This window comes from Primulina tabacum, chromosome 4 (genome assembly GCF_025594145.1).
Source record: "Primulina tabacum isolate GXHZ01 chromosome 4, ASM2559414v2, whole genome shotgun sequence".
NCBI lineage: Eukaryota > Viridiplantae > Streptophyta > Magnoliopsida > Lamiales > Gesneriaceae > Primulina > Primulina tabacum.
Genome location: NC_134553.1, coordinates 48,900,709 through 48,916,563, shown reverse-complemented (window position 1 = coordinate 48,916,563; position 15,855 = coordinate 48,900,709). Strand labels below are relative to the sequence as shown.

At 40.0% G+C, this 15,855-nt stretch overlaps 1 protein-coding gene across 1 annotated transcript; it reads right to left on the bottom strand.

Annotated features, from left to right (window-relative positions):
• Window positions 1–10,759: 10,759 nt before the first annotated feature.
• LOC142542090 (uncharacterized) lies at window positions 10,760–11,851 on the bottom strand. The gene has a single exon (XM_075648530.1). It carries the CDS (start codon window positions 11,849–11,851, stop codon window positions 10,760–10,762), a length of 1,092 nt encoding a protein of 363 aa, XP_075504645.1.
• Window positions 11,852–15,855: the final 4,004 nt, after the last annotated feature.

Here is a 15,855-nt window from a genome sequence, read left to right as displayed (position 1 = left end):
TCCTTTGTGGCAGTGACAATCATTGTACCTTGTTAAACGCGAAATACTCTCAACCCAAACGCTGCCATCCAACTGAGGGTATGTTTTTTCAGCACGTTCTGTGAAACCAAAAAAAATTGATTAACAAAATAACATGATCGTAACCAATGTTGAAAATCACGATTATTTGATAGATGAACATGAATAAGACGTGTTCGACATGTGTTCTTTTGCACTCTGCAATTTTGTTTTGTTAATTTCCTGCTTTAGTCCTCTCTTTTGAATTATCTAAAATAGTCCTTGTTCGTATGTTTCCTGCTTTTTTTAAAAATAATTTAATTTTTAAATTTATTTTCAAAATTAATTTTATTTAAAAAAAAATTTGCACTTTCACTGCAATCCGTGCTTACGAAACACGGACGCTGCTCCACGTGAGCATGCTCCGTGCTTCGTAAGCACGGACGCTTGACGTGTCCATCTCCTTTCCTCACATCCTTTATCCCTCCGTCAATCACTCTCTCCGTTTCATTTTCTCCTCCTTCCTCCTTTTTTTACCCATCTATTTTCATTTCTCCATTTCTCTGTTTATCGCAAGTTCTCCCTTCGTCACTGAACAACTTTTGAGATACCGTAGAACGAAGTTTAGAAGATCGACAACTTATTTAAAAATGACAGATAATCGAGCTCCAAAAGATCCCAGTGTCCTCTATTTACAAGCGACATATATTTCGTCTAAAGTTTCTTCTGTGACAGTTGATGATATTGTCAAAATGAAGAGGTCAGACAATTTGATTTGAAAGTTATACACCGATAATTACATACACAATCGTGTACTTGCATACTTAAATGATATGTGTTTTTATGGAGTTTTAGAATGTGGCTCGCAAGTTTTTGATAATCATTTGATTACTGCTCTTGTTGAACGTTGCCGACGCGAGACACACTTTTCATTTTAGATGTGGTGAAGCAACAGTCACGTTACAAGATGTTTCAATAATTTGGGATCTAACAATTGATGGTGAAGCAGTCACTGGAATAGATGTGTCACATAAAGTTGAGGAATGACAACACATCTGTTTGGATTTGTTTGGATTTCTGTCATCATCAAAACATTTGAAAGGTAGTCATTTGTCTATGACTGCACTACACGATCATTGCATGTCTAACCTTGTTAATGATGATACTTCAGAAGTAGATGTTGTGAAATATACACACTGTGTAGCGTTAATGATTATTGGAGGAATAATGTTCCCTGACTATCAAAGAGGGTTTGCTAGACTAATATTTTTGCAACTGCTACGAGATATTGATAACGTCAATTCTTATAGTTGGGGTAGTGCAGTTTTAACATTTCTATATCGTGAGTTGTGTAACGCGTCACGTATAGAAAAGACTACAATGGCTGGACCTTTATATATCTTGCAGTTATAATTAATGTAATGTGATTATTTAACACAATGTTTTTGTTAATTTTGTTGATCTATTTTTATTATTATAAGCAGATATGGGCATGGAGCATGATTAAATGTGTTAACTGACCGACGATTTCGGTTGAGAAAAATTCTAGCAAGCGGACTAGGTCAAGTTATAGTAAATGGACGACAAGTCCAAGTATCGATCCCACAGAGACTATTATTTAAATACTAAGATCTAAATTATTCGATTTAATCTAGGCAAAAAGACAAAGTGATTGATGATAATTTAAACTAGTAAAATTAAATTAGAATATGTTAAATTAAGAACTAAGACCGAATTTTCAGAACAGGTTTAAACTTGGGATATTTTCAAATTTAAATAAAATGATCGGGAACGCACAACGGTCCAAACTTTGTTTATTATCATGCATTGGAATTAAATAACCACAGATTATTCGATGCCACGATGAAATTCCCTGAATTAACTATAAATCTATGTCTAGAATTTATAATCCTATTTTCATTTAACAGTCCAATTATTTCTAATTGAATTTAATCAAACAAAAACGCATTATTCAACGATGGAATCACAGTTGTCGCCTAAAATCGCACATTGAAACCGAATACTATTTCTAGTCGATTTAACCGTGTGTTGATTAATATTTTTGAAGCTAAATTTAATCTATTATCTTTCGAGTCAAGATCAAACAACAAACATGCACATAATTGATCAAATTAAGAGCACGAAATTTATGCAAACATTAATCAATAACATAAATTATTCGTAGATTCAAATAATCCAGTGAATGAATAACATCAAAAGTTTGTCTCTATCGTGGTCCCGATCACAAGAAAACTACTCCATAAATTCAAAACTAAAATCAAATCTAATATTCGAATTCATGAATGGAAATAAGAAAATAAGAGAAAAGAGAATCTCAGCAATGGTGCGCGGATCTTGCGTGTGAATTGCGCGGTTTTCCTCTCGAATCTCCCAAGCTGTCGCCGTATTCAAGAATCTCCAAGCTCTCGCCTTTTTTTCTCTCAAAAGTCGGCTAGGACGTAAAAATTCAACAACCAATTTTAGTCTAGGTTTTTCCCTTTTATTTCTCTTCCAAATCACGAACAAATCTTCGCCAAAATCTGATTCTGATCTCAAGGGCACGGACCCCGTGCATGCATCATGATAGGGGTCCATGTAGACTCTCCCCAAACATTCTTCCGGAACACTGGACACGGACCCCGTGTACAGGTCCGTCGCGGGGTCCGTGTAGTCTCTGTCAAATTCACTCTCGGATGCTAATGATCACGGACCCCGTGTACAGGTCCGTCTCGGGGTCCGTGTAGACTCGGTCAACATATTCCTTTGGCTTTTGCAACACGGACCCTTACACGGGGTCCGTGTATGGCTCCGGGTGTTCTTCTTGTGCTATTTTTTCGGGTATTTCTGACATGGCATTGCAACGCTTGACTTTTCTTTCTTTTCTTTGGCTTTTATCATCTTTTGGTCAAACCTGCAAATAGCAATAATAACACGAATTAAGCGCAAAACTCGGAATAAAAACGCCAGATAAGCACGAATACGACAAAATAAAGTCCCTAAAACGCTATATGATTCGAAAAAATCAAACATGAAATAAAGATGAGAAATATATAGATTCATAACTCAAGTAATACAATCAAAACTTCTCAATTTGTCAAACTCTTTCATCCCCGGTCAAAAGATCATGCTTAGAATATTACAAGATTCGTTTTCATAGCAAATCAAGAGTCAAACACTACCCAGTAAAGATCAACAGAATGAGATGTGTGTAGTGTGTAAGTCAATTCTAAAGCTCATCACCAGCTACTTGGTTTCAAGGTTACTCTTTTTTTTTTTTCGAAACGCCCCATATGCTTGACTTTCATACCCCTCTCTACTAAATGTTGAACGACGATGACTTGGTTAATAGGTCTTTTAAGCTTATAACGTAAGGCCAAGGCTCACGGCTACAATAAAAGGTATGAGAATCAAAGGTGAGAGAAAATAAATATATTCATGCAGCGCATTCATTCAACTTTCAACTCTTCACCCCTCACTTTATTTTTATCAACTTGAGAGCACCATCATCTCTTTCCTTTCTCATTGTCCTTCAACTTTCACCCACAGATTTTTCGGGTGTCTTCAATACCATACACTTTATAACACACATTTTTTTTTCTTTCGTAGATCAAATGAATCCACTTCTTTTCATTCAAAGGTAGTTCAACAACTCCTTTAGATATGTCTTTTCCACACATGTGAGTTTTTGAATATTTCAAAGCGCTCGAAGGGTTTATTTCTCTCACACGTTCGGGTAGGATAAAAGTGTATAGGCTAAAATTCAGGTAGTTGATATGGGACATTGAATAAGTTACGAATGGGGTCTAATTGTGTGTCATTGACACACACCATTCGATTTTTTAGTAGGCTCAAAGGGGGTTACTAGAGATAATAAATGATGTTTCAGGTAGGCTTGAAAGGCTCAAACGGTCCAAAGATCGCCTAAATCATCCCTAAGTCACTATCGTTCGTATTTTCGCTTCGAGGGCTAATAAGACGAGTTCTAGGTTGTTTCGAATTTCCCTTTTTTTTTCAACTCTTTTTTTTTAACCTTGCATCAATTCACTTGCAATGAGCCAAGGACTGACCATGTACGTGGAATGAAATGTTAATACAGAACTGGTTTATGTCTGACTCTCTCATTACAATTATGACTCCTCTCATTCAAAACTAGTCATGAAGCGATTTCCCGGGTGATTCAAAATCTAACAGATTGAGCCGGTTATCAAGTAAAACAAGAGTTATTTCTTTAGGTATAGTCTCATCCTATGTGAAAAGTGCTGTTAAGTGTTGTGCAACGACGTGTAACAAAACTGGCCCACCCCCACACTTTGAAATCGAAACTGCCCTCAGTGTAAAGCGATGTAACATGTATTAACAAGGCAGTTAAAGTAAACACACTTCCCTGGTATCATGTCGAGTACGTGGTGACAATGGGGTAGAGCACAACAACTCCTGAAAAGAACGACATCGAATGCACAAGGAAACGTAAAAAGGAATATGAGAAACACTCAAGCATTCAAACAAAATAAAATCCAAACGAGAAAAATCACAAATAATAATCAGTCCCCTAAGATCAACAACGACATCTGAATGAAATGTAAAAGAAATAAACGAGAGAACTTGTCGAAGCTACCACACATCCTAACAAAATAAAGCAAACTACTCATCATCGGATCCCAGCTCCAAGTCCTCTAAGGCATCGAGTGCAGATTGATGCCAAGGTGGTGCATAGGCGTCGGCGGACTGTTGCTCGATTCGAGCCAATCGAGTGCGAATGTCGTCCATGCAATCAAGTAATGACGAGTAAAACTGACGTCTACCTCTCGAGGCACTGTCTAAGGGGTATACCAGCTTGAGGGCCAGCTCGGGCATCCAATGCCGCTTCTTCCTCCACACGATCTTCCCAGGCTCGTTCGTCAATGGTAGGGGGACGTATAGGTGGGTCACGGGGATGGGGACTGATATGTCGGCTCCCTGGGTTACGGTACCAAGCACCCTGTCTAAAAATGAAGTACATGCCCTGCATGGCCTGGGGGGTGAGCATTTGTGTCGAGGTGGGCATGAGGGAGGTCTCACCAGTGAGATCGATGCCATGGGCTGCCAAGATCCTGGAAATGATGATAGGGTAGGGGGCATAGGGTGTCCTATTCTTCGTGGGGTCGATGTGGGCGACGGAACGCATATGAGAAAGCATGATCGATGCCACTGGAATAGCAGGAATGGCACCCAAACCGTTCAACATCTTGTCGATTATATAGAGATCCAAATGGCGGACCTCATTGTTCCCGGGTTTCCTTGGAATGATATTCTCCCCCGTAAAGTAGCAGATGAGATGATCCAGTAGCGGGAGGGTAGTCGGGAAGACACTGGAGCGGGAGCCGGTAGGAGATGTGTGGTACTGGAGCCGGCGCCGGGCCTCAGGGATTCGAAAGGTGAGGTCCGAGAAGAATATATCTACCTGATTGAAGGACACCGGCGGTCCTGCATTTGGGACACTCAAAATCGCAGCCAGGTATGCGCTGGTCAACTCAATCGGCACTCCTTTGACGTAAGTGCGCAAATGTGGCAGCCCTGTCGTCTCTTTTTCCTCAACATTGGCATAGAATTGCCAAACCAGATCGGGGTAATATGGTCCTGCAATGTCCAGAATAGGCCCCCATCCAAACTTATCGAACTCTGCCCTCAGGGGCACCTCATGGTCAATCCGTGGATGAATAGACCGCTCAACAATGACTGAGTTCCCGTGAAGTGCCGAGTACCATTCAAAATTCTCGCGACTGGTGAACTTAGAAGCATCAAAAGCCAACCTGGTGGACCCGGATGATGAAGAAGCACCGCTTCGTGCAAGTTTACCAGTATTTCGACGAGGAGGTATGGCGATGTAAGCAAATCACCCTAACAGTGTAATCACAAAAATTCACGATTTATCACAAACAATCCGAACCAATTCAAATCTATCCCAGCGCACTGCTAAGAAATCCACAACAATATCCTCAACGCAGTGATAATGAATCAACAACAAATCTGAAACGATCTACTGGCAATAGGTTCCAACAACAATTTATCCCAAAACTGACCCAAAGTGATGATAAATCTGCCCTTAAACAAGCAAAACCCGGCAATTCCAACAAGCGACGAAAAGACCCTTACAATAATCGAATAGATGGCACAAAATCCCAACGTGGCTAGGCGAATATTGAAGTCAAGAGAAGACCACGCTTACCGAAAAGTAAGAAGGGATGGCACGGTGGTGCTGGGTGGCCGACGACGGTAATAGGGCGGCGGCGGGAGTAGGCTGGCGGCGACGATGGTGATGCACGGTGGTGAGGAATGGTGGTTGAGGTGACAAGAGTGGTTTGTGGTGTGGAATGGTGAAAGAGGGCAAGAGGCGGCCGAAATCGGCTTGGGACGGCGTTGGGCGGCGATTTATCGGCGGGAGGTGGCGTTGGAGGAGAAGAAACGATTGGGGATTTAGGGATTTGAGGGAATAGAGTGGCGATTTAATCTGAACTCCCCGAAAAATTAGAAGGCACGGACCCCATGTAGGGGTCCGTGTACAGGTCCGTTTAGACTCGGGTATCTGACCTTTTGAAATGAATAAGACACGGACCCCGTGTAGGGGTCCGGAACAAGGTTCGTGTAGACTCGGGAGTTTGGAAATTGTGAAAAGGATGTACACGGACCCCATTTAGGGGTCCGGAACAAGGTCCGTGTAGGCTCGGTAAATCGAATTTGCAAATTTTTTTTTTGAACACTACGAACCAAATTTATATGTGACGCCATGAATGTACAATTCTATAAATCTAATCCTCAAATTTGAAACTCAATCAAGCACACAAGATGCAAGAATTGTACAGAAACTTCCCTGGTCTATTTGACGTTCTGAAACCACTCGCTCTGATAGACTCTCCCACACTTGAGAAATCCCACCGCCAGTGCATAAATTACCTGCTCCACCATTAACTGAGATTAATCACGAGATATGCATAAAACAAAAAGTAAGGAAACTAAAATAAAAGACGAAATAAAACTAAAACAAACACTGGGTTGCCTCCCAGCAAGCGCTAAATTTATAGTCGATAGCCTGACTGCACTCTTTTTTTTCAGTTTGGATCCTGCAGATCCACGGTGGTCGGCTCATCGGGCATGGTACCACCATGATAAACCTTTAGCCTATGCACATTCACCTTAAATGCTCCAGTTGCTTCACTAGTGATCTCCACTGTCCCATAAGGGAAAACTTGCGTGATGGTGTATGGTCCTGACCATCGTGAACGCAACTTACCGGGCATCAACTTCAGTCGAGAACTGTATAATAGTACCAGTTGTCCCACCACAAATTCTCGATGAACGATGTTATGATCATGCCAACGTTTGGTTTTCTCCTTGTAAAGCTTGGCATTCTCATATGCATCCAACCTAAACTCATCCAATTCGTTCAGTTGCAGTACTCTCTCGTCACCTGTGGCTTTAGCATCAAAATTTAGAAATTTAGTAGCCCAATAAGCCTTATGTTCAAGTTCAACAGGTAGGTGACACGACTTCCCATACAACAATTTAAAAGGAGACATGCCAATGGGGGTTTTAAAAGCAGTGCGGTAAGACCAAAGTGCATCGTCGAGTTTTCTAGACCATTTTTTCCTTGAAGCACCGACAGTCTTCTCAAGAATGCGTTTAAGTTCTCTGTTCGATACTTCGACTTGGCCACTAGTTTGAGGGTGATAAGGTGTGGCCACCTTATGTCGGACCCCATACTTGGCCAACAGACTGTCAAACTGACGATTGCAAAAGTGAGTGCCCCCATCGCTAATAATGGCTCTAGGTGTGCCAAAACGTGAGAAAATATTTTTCATGAGAAATTGAACGACAACCCTAGAATCATTCGTTTTGCATGCAAGTGCCTCCACCCATTTAGACACGTAATCTACAGCCACCAAAATATACTTGTTCCCAAAAGAAACCGGGAATGGACCCATGAAATCGATACCCCACACATCAAATATTTCACACACAAGAATATTATTGAGAGGTAATTCATGTCTCATAGAGATATACCTGTGCGCTGAAAATCTGGACATTTTGTGACATATTCATGCGCATCCTTAAACAGAGTAGGCCAATAAAAACAAGACTGGAGGACTTTGGATGCAGTTCTAGTTGCCCCAAAATGGCCTCCAGCCGGACCAGCATGACAATGAAACAAAATTTCGCTTACCTCTTCTTGGGGAATACATCTCCGGACTATACCGTCTGCACATATTCTAAACAAATAAGGATCCTCCCACAAATAATATTTCAGATCTGAGAAAAACTTCTTCATTTGCTGATACGTAAAATGGGGAGGAATGAACTTACTTGATAAATAATTAACAAAATCAGCATACCATGGTAAACTGTTGATTTCAAAGAGTTGTTCATCCGAGAAATCATCGCGAATAATGTCATTACCTTGAATAAGATTCTCCAGACGCGAAAGATGATCTGCAACTTGGTTTTCTGTCCCCTTCCTATCGATTATTGTCAAGTCAAATTCCTGCAACAGAAGAATCCAGCGAATTAGCCTTGGCTTTGCATCCTTTTTAGACATTAAGTATTTCAAGGCAGAATGATCGGTGTGCACTACAACTTTGCTCCCAATTAAATAAGATCTAAATTTATCCAGAGCAAAAACCACAGCAAGAAGCTCTTTCTCTGTAGTGGCATAGTTCAGTTGGGCAGCTGACAGTGTCATACTAGCATAGTAGATGACATGGATGCATTTTTCCCTCTTGTGCCCCAATACTGCCCCTAGAGCTGTGTCACATGCATCGCACATCACCTCAAATGGCGACCCCCAGTCAGGTGCTATCAACACAGGTGCGGTGATCAATTTCTCCTTCAAAATTTTAAATGCCTGCACACACTCATCAGAAAAATCAAGGCGCACATCTTTTATCAGCAAATTTGTCAGTGGTTTAGCAATGCAAGAAAAATCTTTTATGAAGCGCCTATAGAACCCTGCGTGGCCTAAAAAACTACGCACTCCTCTGATGTTTGTTGGGGCTGGGAGTTTTTCTATTACTTCAATTTTAGCCTTATCAACTTCAATCCCAGTTTCAGAAATTTTGTGCCCTAACACTATTCCTTCTCTCACCATGAAATGGCATTTTTCCCAATTTAAGACCAGATTTGACTCCTCACATCTCTCTAAGACCTTAGACAAATTAATCAAACAAGTATCAAATGAAGATCCAAAGACAGAAAAGTCATCCATGAATATTTCTATAAAATCCTCAATCATATCATGAAAAATCGCCATCATGCAGCGTTGGAAAGTTGTTGGTGCATTACATGGACCGAATGACATTCGTTTATATGCAAATGTCCCGTAAGGACATGTAAAAGTGGTTTTCTCCTGATCTTCAGGGTCAATAGGAATTTGCATATAACCCGAGTAGCCATCCAGGAAGCAGTAGAAAGGATGTCCAGCTAACCTTTCCAACATTTGATCAATAAACGGGAGGGGGAAATGGTCTTTACGGGTGGCATCATTCAGTTTTCTATAATCGATGCAAACACGCCACCCTGTAGCAGTTCTGGTAGGAATTAATTCATTGTTCTCATTTTTTACTACCGTGATCCCACCTTTTTTCGGAACTACTTGTACTGGACTTACCCACCTACTATCAGAAATCGGGTAAATAATACCTGCGTCCAGTAGCTTTATCACCTCTTGCTTCACCACTTCTTGCATAGCTGGGTTCAGACGCCTTTGAGGTTGGGTAGATGTCTTGTGATCGGCCTCCATCAAAATTTTGTGCATGCACATGGATGAACTGATCCCTTTGATGTCTGCTATACTCCAACCTATGGCTTTGATATTATCTCGCAGAACTCGCAACAGCTTCTCTTCTTCCATACCTGTCAAAGTAGAGGACACTGTCACTGGCAATTTATCATTATCAAGCAAAAATAGATATTTTAAGTGCGAAGGAAGAGGTTTCATCTCTAGGATTGGGGCTTCTTCGATGGATGACTTTAAAGGTCTTGGGACATGCCCAAGCTCCCCAATCCTAGAGTTTACCGTTTTTGAGATCGGTCTGCCTGCTTTCAGATAATGAATGCATTCATCCAGCTCTTTATTTCCCAATTCTTGCGGGCATGAATGGGTCAAACAGACCGCTAAAGGATCCTCACCAAGTAGTCCCTGCAAACCATACTCAACAAACTCGTCAGTAGCATCAATTCTAAAACAATCAGATGTATCATTGGGGTATTTGATGGACTGAAAAACATTAAAAACTACACTCTCATCATTCAATCTCAACACCAACTCACCCTTGTGTACATCTATCAGAGCTTTCCCAGTGGCTAAAAATGGTCTTCCTAAAATAAGAGGAATCTCACGATCCTCTTCCATATCCAACACCACAAAGTCTACTGGGAAAATGAACTTGTCAACTTTTACTAAAACATCTTCTACAACTCCCCTAGGATATTTAATAGATCTATCAGCTAATTTTAGGGAAATTGTAGTAGGTCTAACTTCACCAATTCCTAGCTTCTCGAAACATGAATAAGGCATTAAATTAATGCTCGCACCTAAATCACACAAAGCCTTACCAAAAAATGAAGTTCCTATGGTACAAGGGATAGAGAAGCTACCTGGGTCCTTAGCTTTTGGAGGCAACTTATTTTGTAGAATTGCAGAACATTCCTCCGAAAGCTTCACTGTCTCAAAATCCACTAGTTTCCTCTTGTTTGATAAAATTTCTTTAAGAAATTTTGCATGGGAGGGCATTTAAGCTAAAGCTTCTGCAAACAGGATATTTATGTGCAGCTTTTTGAAAATTTCAAGGAATTTTGAAAATTGGGTATCCAGTTGCAGTTGCTTTGCTCTTTGGGGAAATGGTAGTGAATTAATATCAACAGTGTGATTTGAGTTTAGAGACTTACCTGTTTTCCTTGCATCCTCGGGCCCTTGCTTGGTTGACCCCTTTCCTTTCACATCATCTTCAACATCAACTACTTCCTGCTTCAGAGGAGATGTCACTGTGACTGCATTGACACCCTTTGGATTCTTTTCCGTGTCACTAGGTAGTGAACCCGGAGCTCGTGTAGCTATTTGTGTCGCCAACTGCCCTAGTTGAGTCTCCACCCTTTGCATCATAGCATCGTGATTTTGCCATCTCATCTCATTCCCGGCTATGTACTTGGCTAGCATATCCTCAAGATTCGACTTGCTATCCTGTGGCTTGAAACCGGGCAGCATAGAAGGTCCTGTACCTTGCGGAGGTTTAGGTGGTTGCTGAGGAGGTTTTTGTTGTGCGGGATGCTGCGGAGGATTAAACTGTAGTTGCTCAACAGAATTTTTTGACGGTCTCCACCCAAAATTCGGATGATTCCTCCAGCCCGGATTATATGAGAAACTGTATGGATTATATTGCTGACGACCCTGGTTTCCCACATAATTTACTGAGTCCCCTCCAAAACAATGTATTCCCTCACAAGACATATCTGGCATGAATGGCGTGTCACTAGATGATGATCCACCAACTATCTCACCGTTTCCCTGAATTTGATGCACTGGCTTGGCTGGTATTGATTTATTTGCCTGTAATTGTGTCATCTGATGTGTCAATTGATCAAGCTTTGCTGTAATCGCTGTTAACGCATCCATTTCAAGGAACTCGACTTTCTTCTCCCTACGGCTATCTTGCCAACCCACATTGCTCTCTGCCATATTTGATATGATTTCAAGCGCTGCGGTTGGCGTTTTCCTGTATAAGCTACCGTTTGCTGCTGCATCAAGCATAGATCTAACAGATGGATCCACCCCATAGTAGAACGTCTCAACCTGCTGGCCTATCAAAAAACCATGTCTCGGGCACATTCTTAACATCCTTTTAAACCTTGCCCATGCTGAATTAATGATTCCCCATCTCTCTGTCTAAATGATGTAATTTCATTTCGCAATTGTGTGATCTTAGTTGGGGGGGAAATACCTGTGCATGAAGACCTCGACTAATCCATCCCATGTCGTGATAGACCCAGCTGGAAGGTCTCAAAGCCATTCCATAGCCTCTCTTTGTAGGGAAAATGGAAATAACCTGAGTCGAATGGCATCAGTACTCACCCCATTGCACTTGATTGTATCACAGATTGACAGAAAGTTCTCTAGATGTGCATTGGGATCTTCAGAAGGTGATCCTCCAAATTTGACTTGGAGTTGAATCATTTGGATAATGGTTGGTTTCAGTTCGAATGTGTTTGCCTGAATTGTAGGACGGACAATACTAGAGCCATAACCTCCAAACGCTGCTCTGTGAAGCTCCATTAAAGTACGCTCATCTTCTTCTTCGGCCATGTCTTTGAATTCTGGTTTAAGTTCTACTTCAGATTCCTCTTCAAATTCGAATTCAAGAGCCAAGTTGTTGTTCTTTCGAGCTCTACGGATGCGACGGAGAGTGCTTTCAATCTCTAGATCAAGCGGCACTAGACTTTCGACGCCTTGAGTACGGCTCATATAACACGAGCTAGACTCCTGCAATCAAAATTCAAGTGTGCAATTCAAGCTCCAAAGAAAGCAAAAATCAGAAATAACAATTTATAATAAAGATGCTTAAAAAAATTATAAAAATAAGAATTAAGAACAAATGTCTAGTCTCAAACAAATAATTTATCCTAAAATTAAACAAATAGTCCCCGGCAGCGGCGCCAAAAACTTGACCGACGATTTCGGTTGGGAAAAATTCTAGCAAGCGGACTAGGTCAAGTTATAGTAAATGGACGACAAGTCCAAGTATCGATCCCACAGAGACTATTATTTAAATACTAAGATCTAAATTATTTGATTTAATCTAGGCAAAAAGACAAAGTGATTGATGATAATTTAAACTAGTAAAATTAAATTAGAATATGTTAAATTAAGAACTAAGACCGAATTTTCAGAACAGGTTTAAACTTGGGATATTTTCAAATTTAAATAAAATGACCGGGAACGCACAACGGTCCAAACTTTGTTTATTATCATGCACTGGAATTAAATAACCACAGATTATTCGATGTCACGATGAAATTCCCTGAATTAACTATAAATCTATTTCTAGAATTTATAATCCTATTTTCATTTAACAGTCCAATTATTTCTAATTGAATTTAATCAAACAAAAACGCATTATTCAACGATGGAATCACAGCTGTCGCCTAAAATCGCACATTGAAACCGAATACTATTTCTAGTCGATTTAACCGTGTGTTGATTAATATTTTTGAAGCTAAATTTAATCTATTATCTTTCGAGTCAAGATCAAACAACAAACATGCACATAATTGGCCAAATTAAGAGCACGAAATTTATGCAAACATTAATCAATAACATAAATTAATTCGTAGATTCAAATAATCTAGTGAATGAATAACATCAAAAGTTTGTCCATATCGTGGTCCCGATCACAAGAAAACTACTCCATAAATTCAAAACTAGAATCAAATTAATATTCGAATTCATGAATGAAAATAAGAAAATAAGAGAAGAGAGAATCTCAGCAATGGTGCGCGGATCTTCCGTGTGAATTGCGCGGTTTTCCTCTCGAATCTCCCAAGCTGTCGCCGTATTCAAGAGTCTCCAAGCTCTCGCCTTTTTTTCTCTCAAAAGTCGGCTAGGACGTAAAAATTCAACAACCAATTTTAGTCTAGGTTTTTCCCTTTTATTTCTCTTCCAAATCACGAACAAATCTTCGCCAAAATCTGATTCTGATCTCAAGGGCACGGACCCCGTGCATGCATCAGGATAGGGGTCCGTGTAGACTCTGCCCAAACATTCTTCCGGAACACTGGACACGGACCCCGTGTACAGGTCCGTCGCGGGGTCCGTGTAGTCTCTGTCAAATTCACTCTCGGATGCTAATGGACACGGACCCCGTGTACAGGTTCGTCTCAGGGTTCGTGTAGACTCGGTCAACATATTCCCTTGGCTTTTGCAGCACGGACCCTTACACGGGGTCCGTGTATGGCTCCGGGTGTTCTCCTTGTGCTATTTTTCCGGGTATTTCTGACATGGCATTGCAACGCTTGACTTTTCTTTCTTTTCTTTGGCTTTTATCATCTTTTGGTCAAACCTGCAAATAGCAATAATAACACGAATTAAGCGCAAAACTCGGAATAAAAACGCCAGATAAGCACGAATACGACAAAATAAAGTCCCTAAAACGCTATATGATTCGTGCTTATCATTAACCCCGACCGAGATGGGTTAACATTAGTTGTACATCTCATTGATCCGGATGCTATTATTCCAGTTTTTTCATATGGTGCATGGTAATATTTAAAAATTATTGTGGTAATATCATATATATCTCGTATAAATTTTTGATATGTAATTGTTTTTGTTAAATTATAGGTGGAAAATTAGATTTAGTTACACACATTCGCCAACACATGTTGTAAGAATTATAAGGGATTCTCTAGATCGTATAAATTATAATGAGGTATTATAGAATTTTAATATTTAATAGTGATTAGGTGAATATTATTATTTTTTTTTGATTAAATGGATGTTTAATTTGAACATTTCAATTTTTTACAGTTTAATTAGATCGTTTACCAGAAGAATGACATAGATGTGAAGACGATTATTGATTCATACAACAAAAAAATATGACGATGTGTTTGTCCCCTTATTTGCTTTGATATCGTGGAGATGCATCGTCCTAATCGGGTGGTGCGACAATTCCGAAGACGACAATCAATTCCAGTGGCTGTCGTGGACAATGATGATATGCATAATATCACGAGAATATGTCATCGAAACACCAATTGGAGAGATTATCATCAAAATTCAATTGAGTTGTGGAATAGTAGGTTGAGGTATGTTGCTAAAGGGGTACGTCACGGGCGATCGATGCAAACTGACGAAGACTACTTCCAATTGTATAATCGAATAATTGTACGCACCATATCACCTACAGTTAATGTCGTTGGTTTTCAACAATATCCAAACTGTATTTTTGCCGGACAATTTAATGTCCAACAAAATTTCAGTATGCCTTCTCCTTTTTCGCATCAGTCATCATTCGGGTGGGGAAGTGATATGGTTAGCCAACCAAGTGGGTTTGCAGGAACCTCTACTACTATTTCGTCTACTGAGTTGAATATTGCAGAAACCTCTACTACTCAACCTGGTTTTTCAGTGATTCAGTGATTGCTGACTTTCGTTCGTTTGGTCAGCAGGATTTTCAAACTCCGTCTTGGTCGAACATACAAAGTTTTACAAATTTGCTTAATGTTGGTCCTCAACATCTTGTGCATGACATTCAACCACAGAAGTATGTTATTTGACCTATCACTTTTCCAGGTTACTCGAACGAGGAAAATCCTGAAGATGTAGGATTGCGTAGAGGGACAAGAAGACGCAATCCACCTGATTGCGGAACAGAGAGCCATTTGTATCATTATAATAATGACGATGATTCTTCTATTTAATTGTAACTATATAATTTCTATTGTTGTACCGTTTGCATTGTTGCATCGTATAAATTGTATTATTTCTACAATATAGTGGTAATAAGCGAAAGATAAGATGAAAAAAATCAGAAGTGCCGAATAAAAACAAATATACATAATTAAACAAACACGTCCAAAAAATGTTTTAACATTTACACATCTCAACACAAGAAATTACACAAACGAAACATAAGATGAAAAAAAAAAGTGACGTCTCTGTTCTCAAATGTGTCGTTCTTCGTTTCATGCTCATCTTCGTAATGTAAATTAAAATTAAATAACCCCAAACTTTAGTACATACAATGTCTTTAATGTACATTAAAAAAACAAATAAAAGCATGGAATAACATACCTCATTCAGCTAGCATCAGGAATCGTTGATCACGACTCATC